This window comes from Rousettus aegyptiacus, unplaced genomic scaffold (assembly GCF_014176215.1).
Source record: "Rousettus aegyptiacus isolate mRouAeg1 unplaced genomic scaffold, mRouAeg1.p scaffold_m13_p_5, whole genome shotgun sequence".
Classification (NCBI taxonomy): Eukaryota; Metazoa; Chordata; class Mammalia; order Chiroptera; family Pteropodidae; genus Rousettus; species Rousettus aegyptiacus.
In genome coordinates, this window is record NW_023416308.1 from 37,381,468 (window position 1) to 37,394,561 (window position 13,094).

Sequence of the window (13,094 nt, forward strand, 5' to 3'; positions counted from 1 at the left end):
TTGTGACCAAATAATCACCTCCTTTAGGAAATAGGAAAGAAATTATCCTCTTCTAAGCAACCCTCACAAACACTGTTCATTGACATCATATGCCCTGTGTCTTTTCTCTTCCCCCACTAAGCTAAGAGTGTCTTCTGAAACAGGACACCTTGTCTCTCCTAAGTTTCAGCAGGACTGGGGACGGGGTTAAGACTCCTGGGAGTGTCCCCGGCAATGATGACTTTTTAGTCTTTTCCTGCATAGGTGGGCATTCACGTTGATCATCATCTCATCCTACACGGCCAACCTGGCGGCCTTCCTGACTGTGCAGCGCATGGATGTGCCCATTGAGTCAGTGGATGACCTGGCTGACCAGACCGCCATTGAGTATGGCACAATTCACGGAGGCTCCAGCATGACCTTCTTCCAAGTAAAACCATTTGGTTCCTTTCCAACATCAGGCAGTGAGCAGAATAGGGTTATGATATTTGTCCACTGAAGATAAAAGAAAACATCTTTCTTCATCATCCTATTATCTCTCTTGAACATCTAATTTGGAGTTCATTTTTCTCCTGCTCCACAAAATACCACTGAAATAAGGTTCCCAAAAGACTTTGGGTTAATATCAACCTGTCCCAAAGTGTTGTACATGAATGATTAGTGGTAGCTGAGATGATTTTAGGTAAAATTTGGCAGAATTCTTTTCTCTTTAGATTTTTATGAGAGTTTATTTGAGCGAAGCTAATGACATGCTGGGGAAGAAGATCTCAAATTCTCCAGAGAGTAACAGTTTTGTAGCTTCATTTATGCATTTGAAATTAAGGCAGGAGCATAAGGAAGATTACGCGGAGATGGGAAGAAAGATGGCAATTGGATTATAGGATAGTTAACAAGATTATGTACTCTCCTGAGAGTGGTTATTTCAAAGGTGTGTTAACCTAGATGCACAAAAACAATGGATAGGGCTTGCTTAAGGTAAAGATAAACTTTTTACTAAGGAAATTATAAGGCCTGAGGCATGACCTGCCAAGTTAGAAATTTATGATCAGATCACTCTATAAGGTTACTTTCCACAGAACCCCCTTTTTTTCTCTCACAGTTCTCTCATTTGGTCATAAATCAGTCTGAAGGATGCATTGATGACCAAGCTATTAATCAGATAGTGTGGTCTCACAGGGCTAGGAAGGCTCATTCCTAGGAAGTCTCAGTATCACATTGTCTTGTTGACCACTGGGAACAGGGCAATACCATAACAATGGGATCTGAGCTGAGACCTTTTTTTCAAAAAGGAAAGGGAAGGAAAATGGAAGACATTCAGGTCTTATGGCCCTCATTGTGGAAAAAAGAAAAAAAAACACTGGATCATTTCTGTCTTGTAAACTATCATGATTTGAGTTTTGCTTCCTGCCTCATTTTACTGAATTTGGCAGGCTTTGTAATATTTACATAAGACATGAAAAGAGTATTAACGGTTATCTATACATGTTCAATAATTATAAACAGTTGGACTATATAGAAAAACACAAAAAGTAAGTGCAACTATTATTATGACTAATATCATTAGCAGATAGGTAAAGACAGTCAAACAAAATGGATTCTAAGTTCAATATCAATCCATAGGTATACAAGCTTTGTTGGTCTTGAGATAGCTCTCTACCTCTGATGTTCATGGTGTCTCCTTCTCAAGGAGTCTTTGATGTTCATAGACAGGGGTAGATTTCCATTTGCAGTTAGGTGTCCGATAACATCTCTTCCAATGAGGTTGGAGAGTGTGTTTTATCTGATGCTCTTTCTAGTAAACAAAATCTCCAGGTAACAGTCAATGGTCTTTAAAGTCTTTGTCTCATGGGAGCTTGCTGTGAAAGGCAGCAGTTACCAACTTGGCCCTTTTGAAGTGACTCTATCAAACCTTGACAATAAGTGTAAGATGTTTCCTTTCAGTAATGTCAGCTGATAAATTCTTTCATCTCAGTTCAGCCTAAATGCATTATGATGCATGAAGGAATACAAAAACTGAAAAATGGGAAACCAGGGAGCAAGGAAGTAGCCATTTCCCATAGTCCTGACTATTAATTTAATCTACAACCATTTTTCACCCATACAATATACCCTAGAAGTTTTCATCACTTATTTTACAATGTTTCTCATGTAATTTCAAATCTTTTGAGGTGTTCCAGGGGGCCTCTGGAACGTCACAAAGTTATTTAATCCTTAAAACCTCAATGTTGAATGAAAACTAAGAAGTAATCAATTAGCATTTTTTAGCTGGGACATTTTATAACCTCTAGAAATATTTTTCATAGACATAAAAGTCAATTATTCACAAGACTTATTTTTGTAAAATCCAGGTAAAATAAATGTTTATTTTACTTAAATAACAAACTTAAGTTAGCTTTTATTTATTAAGGATTACTATTAGATCATGTAAACTTAAAAAACATTTGAATTTGTTTCTATATTTCTTGGAATTTTAGAATATCTAATGTTTACAAGCAGTTTCATTTAAATTAATTTTAATAATACCATCCAGAGGTAGAAAATTATCTAACGTTCACAGCATACACATATAGACATACACAGACAAACACAGAGAACAATTGGATTCAAATTTAGTTTTGGAGGCCTTTTACAATTTATATCTATACTTGACAAGTCAAGTTCCAAATAACCTTCCCCCTTTTAAAATGAAGACAGCGATTTTTAATACCTCAAGGAATTGGGTTGACACCTAAATGACATCATAGGTTAATCCATTTATCTAAATCCTCTTTGTGAAGCTTCGAGAAACCGATTAAATATGTTTTCCATTCATTCTGCCTAATTTTATAGATGGCTTTTTCTAATCATGTGAACAAAAAATTAATATAGAAGAATCAAAGTATCCTCATCTTGGCCAAGTTTGTATTAATGGGAAGCCTCATTAATGGGACTTGTCCGCCTCAGAGGTGCAATTTCCCATGTTAATTTTGAGATCTGTAGAGTCTGAACAAACTTCCAGGGGAAACCAGCCCTTACCTGCATGTCTCTGGACAAGCCAAATACAGCAGATATCCTTATAGGACTGCTTTGGTCCTAGAGGAAATTTTCCCCATGAAGATTTTTGGTTACCTAAGTATACCAGAGAAAGGGTCAGGAAGAGCTTACCGGATGTCGCAAAAACTGCGACTCTTTGCAAGGCATAGATCCCTCTCCGGTGGCCCCTCTCCCAGGTTAAACCTTTTCCAGAGTTCCAGAGTTCCCTGCTCTTCTCTCCGGGTTCCTATACCTTCCTTAGATCAGCTGTGCTGCTACACTTGACAACTCCCAGCATCCATCTCTGCCACTCTGGATTTAGGGATCTGAAAACTGTTGTCATGCCACTGACTATTCAGATTGAGGAAGCAAGTGTCGTTTCTCTTTTAGAGCTAAAGAGGTTCAGTCTTTCATTTAACCTGCAAAGATTTTGTTTAGATTTTCAGTAAGCAATCCAATTAAAAAGCCAAAATTAAAAAGCCCTGGGTTGTCTCAACCCTTACCTACCTCAAGGACTTTCTAAGAACAGCATAAAGTCATGACCTGCTACTTAAAGAAAGGAGCTCCAGAATTCCAAGAGAAGTTGACCCCAATTCACTTGATGCAAAATGGGGAGACATTGAGTCACCATGGGCCCTCATTTGTATCTAGTAGCAGTTCCAGGTCTTCAGGATGGTCCTGGGTGGGAATCCTGAGGGCTATATCAAGTAAATGTCATGGTTAGAAATGTCCAAACCTACAGAGAATTTTTATAAGATTTCATCTGAGTCAAACTGACAAGATAGGAGCAAGATATCAAATGCTCTCTGGCAGAACTGTTTTTTAATTGCAATAATTTTGTATTTATTTTAATGAGTATTAAAAAAATTAATTTGGTAAATCTAATCTGTACTTAAATTACTGCATAGGATGAGGCCAACATATACAGTTAAATTTTTTTCTAAGTTAAATTTTATAGGTAGTACTTAGACAAAGTAAGATTAGAATAATACACAAATGACCAATGTGTAAGGAATACCAGGTTAAGATGAACTGGTTTTGTTGATTCTATACTAGATAGGTCTCAGATCGGGACCCTAATGGTTTTTTTGAGGTTCCCTTGCAAGGCTCAGGAGAAGGCCCTGCCACAGTGATGTGCTGGCTGACAGAACAAGAGATTGATCACCAACGCCGACAGAGCTTGCTTGACTGGAGAGAGAAGTAGTTTTCACTTGCTGCAGAATCTTAGGGAAGCAGATTTCTCCTAATGTTAATAGGTATCTAACCAACTTACTACCCAAGAAGTTCATTTTCATATGAAACAAGTCCAAAGCCTTCAGTTTTCTGTTTTCCATACAGGTCTCAGTTCCTGTTGGCACAGGGACCAATGATAACATCATGCAAACACAGGATTTGGATAGACTCTCCCAAATTCTCTTAGTCTTGTTATTATTTGTTATTATTTGATTATTAGTTTAGGGTTGATAGAAAAGAACTGGTATTGTTCCTGCAGATGTTGTATCTTTAGAAGTCTTGAATGAACCTAAGTTCACTGCCCCCAATCTGAAGGACAATGAAGGACACAACCAGAATTTCCATTCTTCAGAACATGGGGATTGGCAATGGAAGACCTTGCTAGTGTAGATAAGGCAAAATATCATCAAACCATCAGGCAGAGGTCACGGTGCCTTAGGATCCTTTCCTTCTTTGACCTTCTGTAAAAGGTATCAAAGGCATTATGCAGTGGTAGTTGAGAGATAATGGAAAGGGGAAAGGTTATTGAATATAATGGGGGTGTTGAGTAGTAGAAAGGCTAGAATCTTAAGGCCTACTTTGATTCCCTTCCTTTTAAAACCAACATGTCCTTTTCTCTTTTCCCAATCCTTGTGTTCTTTTCCCAGAATTCTCGCTATCAGACTTACCAACGCATGTGGAATTACATGTATTCCAAGCAGCCAAGTGTGTTTGTAAAGAGCACAGAAGAGGGAATTGCCAGGGTGTTGAATTCCAACTATGCCTTCCTTCTGGAGTCCACCATGAATGAGTATTACCGGCAGCGAAACTGCAACCTCACTCAGATTGGAGGCCTGCTGGACACCAAGGGCTATGGAATTGGCATGCCAGTCGGTATGCAGGAGAGCAACAGCCTCCTTGGGTAGCTTCATGCAGGCAGAATCAGAGTAGCTAGAACCACTGAATGCAGCAGTGAACTCAACAACCCTTGTTTCTAGAACCAGTTTAACAGTGACTTTAGGTAGGCATTGTTGAGGTTAATAAAAAAAAAAAAAAAAGCAAACCTACATACTTCCACTAATCAGTGATCAGTTCTCATTCCTTCATTATTGAAAGGATAATTGAATAGCTATTAATTGATTAATTATTAAAGGGCCTGTTGATGTCCTTGGTGGATTTTTTAGGCCTTTTGTTTTACCCTCTGCTGCTTTCTGCCCTTTGGCTATTTCTCTGTCTATTAATATCTCTACTAGCAGTAGAAAAGAGGAGGAAAAGATGGTGAAACTCAAATGAATTATTTTGTTATTAGTATCCCTGGTGAAAGTTTTACTACAAAGTGGACTGATGTGATTATATGAGATGGCTTTCAAATCATTTGTGGATCTCACTGATGTACCTACTCTAAGTCAGGGTACATAATTGAGAATGGGTGGTAAAGCTCTGATACTTAGCTTGCTGACTGTGCCATCTGGTTGGTTGTAAGAGGATAGAGATGTTTGGCTTCCAGAAAGGTGTCCAAGCTTTATATCTAAAGGATATTTGTGCTTTGGGCCTTCCCCTGCTGATAGTACCTCTTTCAGAAGGTGAGGGGAAACACTTGTTGTGATTGTGGAGGGGATCCAAAAATGTTCTCCAGGTAATTTGGACATGCACTCTTCCCCACACGCCACTGAGAGCCACATTGTATAGAGCTGACCTCATATAAGGCTGTCCTCATACAAGGCAGCAGAGGAAAAAGCAGGAAGTGAGGCCACCAGATCATGTGGGAAATTGATATGTAGTATGTACATCTTTGCTGTTATCTTACACATCCCTTCTTTTGATCTTTATCTAACTCAGAGCTCTATAAATTATAGGCTTCACTTAGACCTGTTAAGTGTGAAGAACATTAATTTGAAGTCAGGCAGAACTGGGAATGCATCATGATTACTGGCTGTGGGACCTTGTTTAGGATATTTAAGATCTCTGAATCTGTTATCTCTTTTGTAAAATTAGGTTTCTAATACCTACCCCATAGGATTATTGAGAAGATTAAATTTAATAATCTTGTCAGGTAACTTGCCACAGTGTCTCTTACTTAGCCTGTTTTGGGGAACGTTGGTGCCCTCTCCATCTTTCTCATAGTTACCTATGTTATATGGTAAAAGCATATGACTTCTTAAAGACTGATCAGAAAGCATAACAATGAACATAGGTGATAGTATGGTTCATCCTTGACATCTGTAAATTGTATACTGGAGGCCTCACTCAAGACAATCGCAAACTTGCATACCCTTCACTTACCATTAAATTTATTGATTCTCATTAATATTGCAGATTATAGGCCTCTTGGAGAGATGTATTGGCTAACATTTTGTTTCAAGATGGTGGAGTTAACCATAAAATGAACCTCAATAATATTCTAGCAATAAACCAAATTTAACTCAAATATATTTCAAAAGTTTTCATGGAACAAACCAATAGAGAGTTGACATAAGGCAGACTGACTCAAGAAATTTTCTTTAATAACCAAGGGAACAAGGAGAGAAATGCATTTATTCTGTATATGACATAATTCTATTTTCACATGTGCTATCTTATTTGATCACCCCACTTTCAAGGTTCTTCCATTCGAGTAGATAGAACTAAGATGCAGTGCCTCTAAATTACTTGTTCTAGGTCATAGAACAAGTAGAGAAGCAAACTGGGCTTGAGCCTAGGATGTCTGTCTCTAAATTTAGCACTTAGCTCACCAGACTATGTTGTCAATGGTTCCTACCAGCTGGACAGAACAGGATAAGCAGGAAGGTAAGCTGTGGACTAGTTCGGGTTCTCACATCAGGCTGGAAAGAGCATTGCACAGTCCATTGATATGATAGAATTTAGGTCCAACTGAGGTTATGTCCAGGAAATTCAAGCAAGTATGTCATTCTTAAGTTGTAGGTTAAGGGGATAACTACAGAACAAGCAATGTTGGTGTACTCAGGAAAATTAAGAGAAACAGAACAAAGAGCATAATGGAAAATCAGTCAGGTGGTTTAGGAACTAAGTAAACAAACATAGAATAAGCAGAATAATCCTTTCATGGGAATCCTGGTATGCTATTGAGGTTGGCTTGAAAATGATTTGAAAACTACTTGAAATGCCTTATTGGGCTGCACAGTTGTCTCCCAAACTGAAATGTTTATTAGTCTATCACCTAACACCTTCTGTTAGTTCATGTAGCCATTCACTGCTGATGTGTATCTAGTATCTACTATTCATGAGGTACTGTTGATGTTTACCCAAATCAGTTACACAGACACATTTGGTGCTGCAGGCTTGGGGTTTACATGCCTAGGAATAGTTGTACCTATAGTAAGGAAGGTTCTATTTGTAGAATCATGGCTGTCAGAATCCAAAAAGACCTGGGAGCTTATCTAGTTCCTTGCCTGTCAAAGTGCAGCCCATAGCCCAGCAGCAGGGCATCCTGTTAGAGCTTATTAGAAATGCAGACCCACTGAATCAGTCTACAGGTCAACAAAATCCCCAGGTAATTCCTACGCACATGGAAGTTTGATAGCACTAATCCATTTGTTCCAAGCTTCTGCTTGAATCTTTCACCATAGCCTTTCCCCCCCTGGGATATCTGTCCACATCAGGCCTTCGCGGAGCATGGGCTAGAAAACTGGGCAGCTTAGTTGATTTCCAGCCTCTTGGCAGCTTTTTCTTAATGATCTCAGACCTGAGACTAGCTGGAGCATTGAGCTTTCCACAGTTTCAGTTAAGCCTGTTTTTGTGATTAAAGCAAGATTCCAGAACCAAAGCTCCTTGACCATATTCCATTAAAAAATTTTTAAAAATTGAACTGAACAAAAGCTTTCTGTCTGAGTAGGGAAGGAAGAGCAGTGTGAGCTGGGTGATGGGTGGAACCATGGGGTCTAGGGCACTTGGCCAGCAGCTATGAAGGTATGGGATGCCTGGTGACTGGATTCTCCACATAGAGGAGAGCTTCCATCACACTCTTGGGTGCCCCTCTCTTTCTCTCTCATTGGTGGCTTCTCAGGGTAAACAATTATTTGATGTAACATAGTGAGAGTTAAAAATGCCTGAGAAATTAATTTAAATAAAGTAGAAAATAGACAACTGCCCAACTGAGGTTTATGTCACATATTTCCCTCCTTGGCCTCCTAGATGGGAAGCTTTGCAACCAGCTTCTTACATGTCAGTTAATGGATAGAAAGTGGTGGCACCCAGGTGGGAAGGCAGGATGCCACCTGAAAAACAGTCACTTCACTCATACTGGGGTCTTGGCCAGGGTATAGATATGCCAATTAGCATGAAGAGAAGGAAAGTAGAAATGCCCGAGTGCCCTGCATGAAGCCAGAATCCCTCTTCTCCACTAAGAGTCCTCAGACTGAGCATAGTAGAGAGCAATATTCCTACAGAGACCCCTACCCTGACCCCAGCTGCTAAATCTGACACTCATCCCTTAAGGTGAAGAGGGCAGAGTAGTGAGGATATTTCCCTGGAAAGGAAGCAAGGTGATATATAAGAGGGTACTAACATCCTGTGTTCTGGGCTCTCCTGTGACCCCCACAGGCTCAGTTTTCCGGGATGAATTTGATCTGGCCATTCTCCAGCTGCAGGAGAACAACCGCCTGGAAATTCTGAAGCGTAAATGGTGGGAAGGAGGGAAGTGCCCCAAGGAGGAAGATCACAGAGCCAAAGGTAAGGATATCCAAGGCCTTCCCCTTCTTACCATAGAAGACCAAAGCAGCTTGTTTTTGGTATCCAAACTTCAGCTAGTAACTTCTAGGACACATTGAGAACAAGCCTTGGAAGGAACATAAGGCTAGGCTGGGACTTGCTGGGTGTCAGTCCCTATCTCAGGGTTCTGATGTATTGTAGATACCCACTATCCGCCTGGTTCACAAGTTCTAGAGATTGCCTCCACCATGTCTCCTGAATCCAGCCACCTCTTACCCCTAGCACCACCACTTCCACCCTGGCTCATGCCTTGTCTCATCACTGTACAATTGAATAGCCTGGTTCCCTTTTCTTATTCTTATCACTCTACAGTGTATTCTTCACCAGTAGCCAGAGTGATTCTTTTTAAGATGCAAATAAGATTGCAGCATTCCCCTGCACAAACCTTCCAATGGTTTCCCATAACACTCAGAATTAAATTCAAGCTTTCTGGAACCTCAAACCCCTACTTATTCTGTTCCTCCCTCAACTTTGGCCTTTTCTTTCTGTTCCCCAAATCTCCCAGGCTGCTGCCACCTCAGGGCCTGTGCATCTGTTCCTTCTTCCTGGCCTCCTTAAGGAAGCTTGCTCAAAGAGATCTTTCCTCCCCACACCAAGCATCTCTCCCCATTACCTGACCCCTGCTTTATTTTTCTTTCCAACCTCACACTATTTAATATTATATTTTCCATTCATTTATTTGTTTATTCCCACCTCCTCTACCAAAATGTCAATTTTCATGAGGTCAGAGTTTGTCTTCTTCACGGGCTTGTCCTTAGGGCCTGGAACATGGATATTTTATTGAATGAATGAATAAATGAGTGAATGAATGAATATTAAATCAGGTTGACTAGAAAGCAGACACTGACAGGTGTTGTTGGGTGTCCCTGAACAACCAGGATTTTCTACAGGGGGAAAACATATCCTGGCTTGCCCAGGGTGGTCCTGTATTATATCTGTTATAAATCAGTTAATGCTTGTTAGCTCTTTTTAGAGCCCTCTTCATTCTCAAAATACTGTTTTGGACAATAAATCATATAGATAGCTCTAGTACTCTGCTGCTGCCTTGCTAAAATATGCAACAAATTTGCTATTACATGCTCTCCTCTAGGCAGGTAGCTGAGGAGTAAAATTAATAATAATGCCATGTGCTTCCCTCTCTGCCCATGAATAATTCTCCATGATGAGACAGTGAATGAGTGACTTGGTGTTTCTAAGCATGGATTTCCATCCCGCAAAGAGAGGTCTTAGGAATATAGACCTATATGGGCAAACCCTTTGTAGTTTAGAGGAAATGCTGCCCCTCTCATCCCAGGAACCCAGTGAGACCACACATTTCTTGATTCTCCATTCCCCAAAGGTCAAGTGTGGAGGACAGTAACTCAGACCAAAAAAAGAATGGGGAAGGTACAGAGAAAAGTACCAGGAAATTTTGGTGGATTGGATAGAATGAAATTCTATTTTTGGATAGAAAGGACCCTAGATCCTTCTTTTGATGGATGAGTGAAGCAGAAGAAATGTCCTAAATAGGCGGGGTGGGTTGGGGTGGGGGTGGAGAGAGGGTGCTGCATGTAATAAGCACCTTGAGGAAAAGTGTGGAGAGAGAAATTAGTGCAGTGGGCAGAGCTGTGAGCAGGGACTGTACGTGGTGCATGTGGAGCAGAAAAAGATTCTCATGGAAAGAGGTAGACTGCCTGGAGGTTTTATACTAGGGAAGGTATAGGTAGCAAAATGCTCCTTCATAAGCCCCTCCCCATAAAAAGACACATGGATTGAAAACAATCTAAATCTGACCAGGCCTGGAATAGTCAAAATAAAATGATATTATTAATAAGTTAATATATGTTAATGTTGTTCTGTGATAATGAACTTGAGAGTGCTGAGAAAGAGAGATATTTTACCAAGGAGTTGAGGGAAACATTACTGACTTTTGATCTGGAGCACTCTAAATCAGAAATGGAGAAGTGTACCTGGGACTAAAAGCAAAGGACCTTGAATCCTTCTTCTGACAGATATCCCACTATCAGTCTCCCAGGAAGCCCTTGGTCCCCTCTATCTCCCACTGTCTCACAGTAGATCAGGTACTGCCTGGGACTTTGGACAGGGCACTCAACACACTACATCACATTTCTTGGTATCCTCTGCCTGGATATTGGTACTTAGACATGGACCCTGTCTCATTGCTTCTATGTCCCAAGCCTCCCCTACAGAGCCTTGCACACAATAGATACTCAGTAAGTGTGGGATGTGTGATTAAAGCTACTGACTAATAGCTAGCAAAGGTACCAATTACTGAATTCTCCTGGTTCATGTTAAAGTGACTAATGAAACTGTGCTTGTAATTACTTTCCTTGAGTAGTCTTCACTCCCACAGCTCTCCACACAATCCAGTTGTTCCTGATCCTGAACAGCCAACTGAACATATGCAGATGACAGAATCTGGAGCAAAACAGGAGGTGTTCTAGAGCAAGGGCTCAGAGCCTCAGGGTGATGTAGGAAACCCCACAGATTTCCTTTGATACCCACCAAACTGTCAGCTCAAGCTAGCTTCAAGCCTCCCGCCTCCCTCCTCTCCTCCTTTCCCCAGCTTTCCTTTCCTTTGTAAGCCTTATCCTGTTTGATCTCTCAGAACTGGTTTACCCTGGAGAGTCACTACTGAGTTATCTCATCTCATCTCTCCAGTTTCCCTTTCATCCCTGACTGCTAAACCTAGCGAAAGGTCCTTCACTTTTATGCACTTATATACTTGTTTGTGTTTATTTATATATGCTGCTAATTCCGTAGAGAAACAGTTGGTGAATAGTAAAATTGGCAAACACATAGAGATGATGACACAGGATCTGAGTACCTTACAGTTTTCACTCAAGGGACCTTGATTTAGATCATCTCTCTCCCATTTTAGATGTCATTTAAAGTCCAATGGACTCCTTTTATCTTCCCTATCCACTACTCTCCAAGAATGGAGCTCTTCAAACTTTTACCCCGTGTATACCTATTTGGTTCTGCTGAGAGCCACTAGGATGGTTCTCTTCCTTGAGGCAATTTTGAGAGAATTCAAGATCATGGGCACTGGGTCAAATGGGCTCCACTTCATGGACAGTCTTGTTACATATATATTGCAAAAGGTCCTTGAGCCTTAGTCTCCGTCAGTGGAAAATAATAATAATATGAACTTCCAGGGCTATTATAAATATTTAAGGTATTAAACCATGTTAAACGCTCAGCACAGTGCCTAGCAGAAAGGAAACGAGTGCTAATTTTATTCTAAAATCTAGTCCTAAAGGAGCAATAAGGCACAATAAGAGGTCTAAATAGTATCCACCAGCCACAAGTGTACCTATCCATCCCGTTCTCCTGAAGGCTAGATAGCTCTTCTAAAATCAACACTTGGGGCATTTATTTTTGTGTCTTTTGATATCTGTCTCTCATGGACTATGAGAAACTCAAGGACAGGGATTGTGTGTTATTGATTTTTGAATCCCAGTGACCAGCATATTACCTGACATCAGTATTTAGTGAAAGGATAAACAAGGACTAAATGAGTAAATGAATCAGCAAGCTTCTCAAGGACCTTTAGCCTGGTACCATTTCCACCCTCATACTATGTCTGATTCCTCCCACACAGTAACCCTGACACCCCAGATTTTGGCATAAAAACTAGTTACATAGTCTCCATTACATCTAACAAACACTGTGAACATCAGGCACTGTGCTAGGCTCTAAGATGATGAAAAGGAATAAGACATGGCTCTTCCCTAAAGAGGTTTAGAACCTAGAGAGAGGCACAAATAGTCTTTATAATGGTTGTACCACGGGACTGCTTTAATAGAGCTATAAAGTGTTATGACATCCAGAGGAAAAAGTGATTAATTCTGACTGAAAGTCAGGGAGGGCTTTACAGAGATGTTTGGTCTGGACCTTGAAACATTCATCAAGAGTCAGTGTTTTAGGATGCTGTGGAGCATAGTTGTTATACTCAGAAATTGGTTTAGGTAAGAAAAATGAGATTGCTGCTAAGAGGGCATTAAAAACTGAGTAAAGACATTTGGACTTCAAACCAATATGTCTCGGACTTTCCCATGGAAGGAATTAACAGCAGAAGAGACCAAGCATGCACTCTTGGGATCTAGTGACATAATCTAAAGCAACCCACCATGTTTGTATTGTTTTGTCCTAAAAACATG

General features: G+C 40.3%; 1 protein-coding gene across 21 annotated transcripts in view; it reads left to right on the plus strand.

Moving 5' to 3' along the window:
* Nucleotides 1–13,094, plus strand: part of GRIK4 (glutamate ionotropic receptor kainate type subunit 4) — a 444,032-nt gene that overhangs the window by 414,668 nt on the left and 16,270 nt on the right. For 16 of the 21 annotated variants that reach the window (XM_036221747.1, XM_036221742.1, XM_036221744.1 and 13 more), the window contains 3 exons: nt 229–409; nt 4,872–5,097; nt 8,764–8,892. In XM_036221747.1, the coding sequence (XP_036077640.1) occupies nt 229–409; nt 4,872–5,097; nt 8,764–8,892 (536 nt within the window). Of the gene's footprint in view, nt 1–228; nt 410–4,871; nt 5,225–8,763; nt 8,893–13,094 lie in introns of those variants that run through there. The other 5 variants (XM_036221745.1, XM_036221751.1, XM_016161265.2 and 2 more) reach the window with 3 other exon arrangements.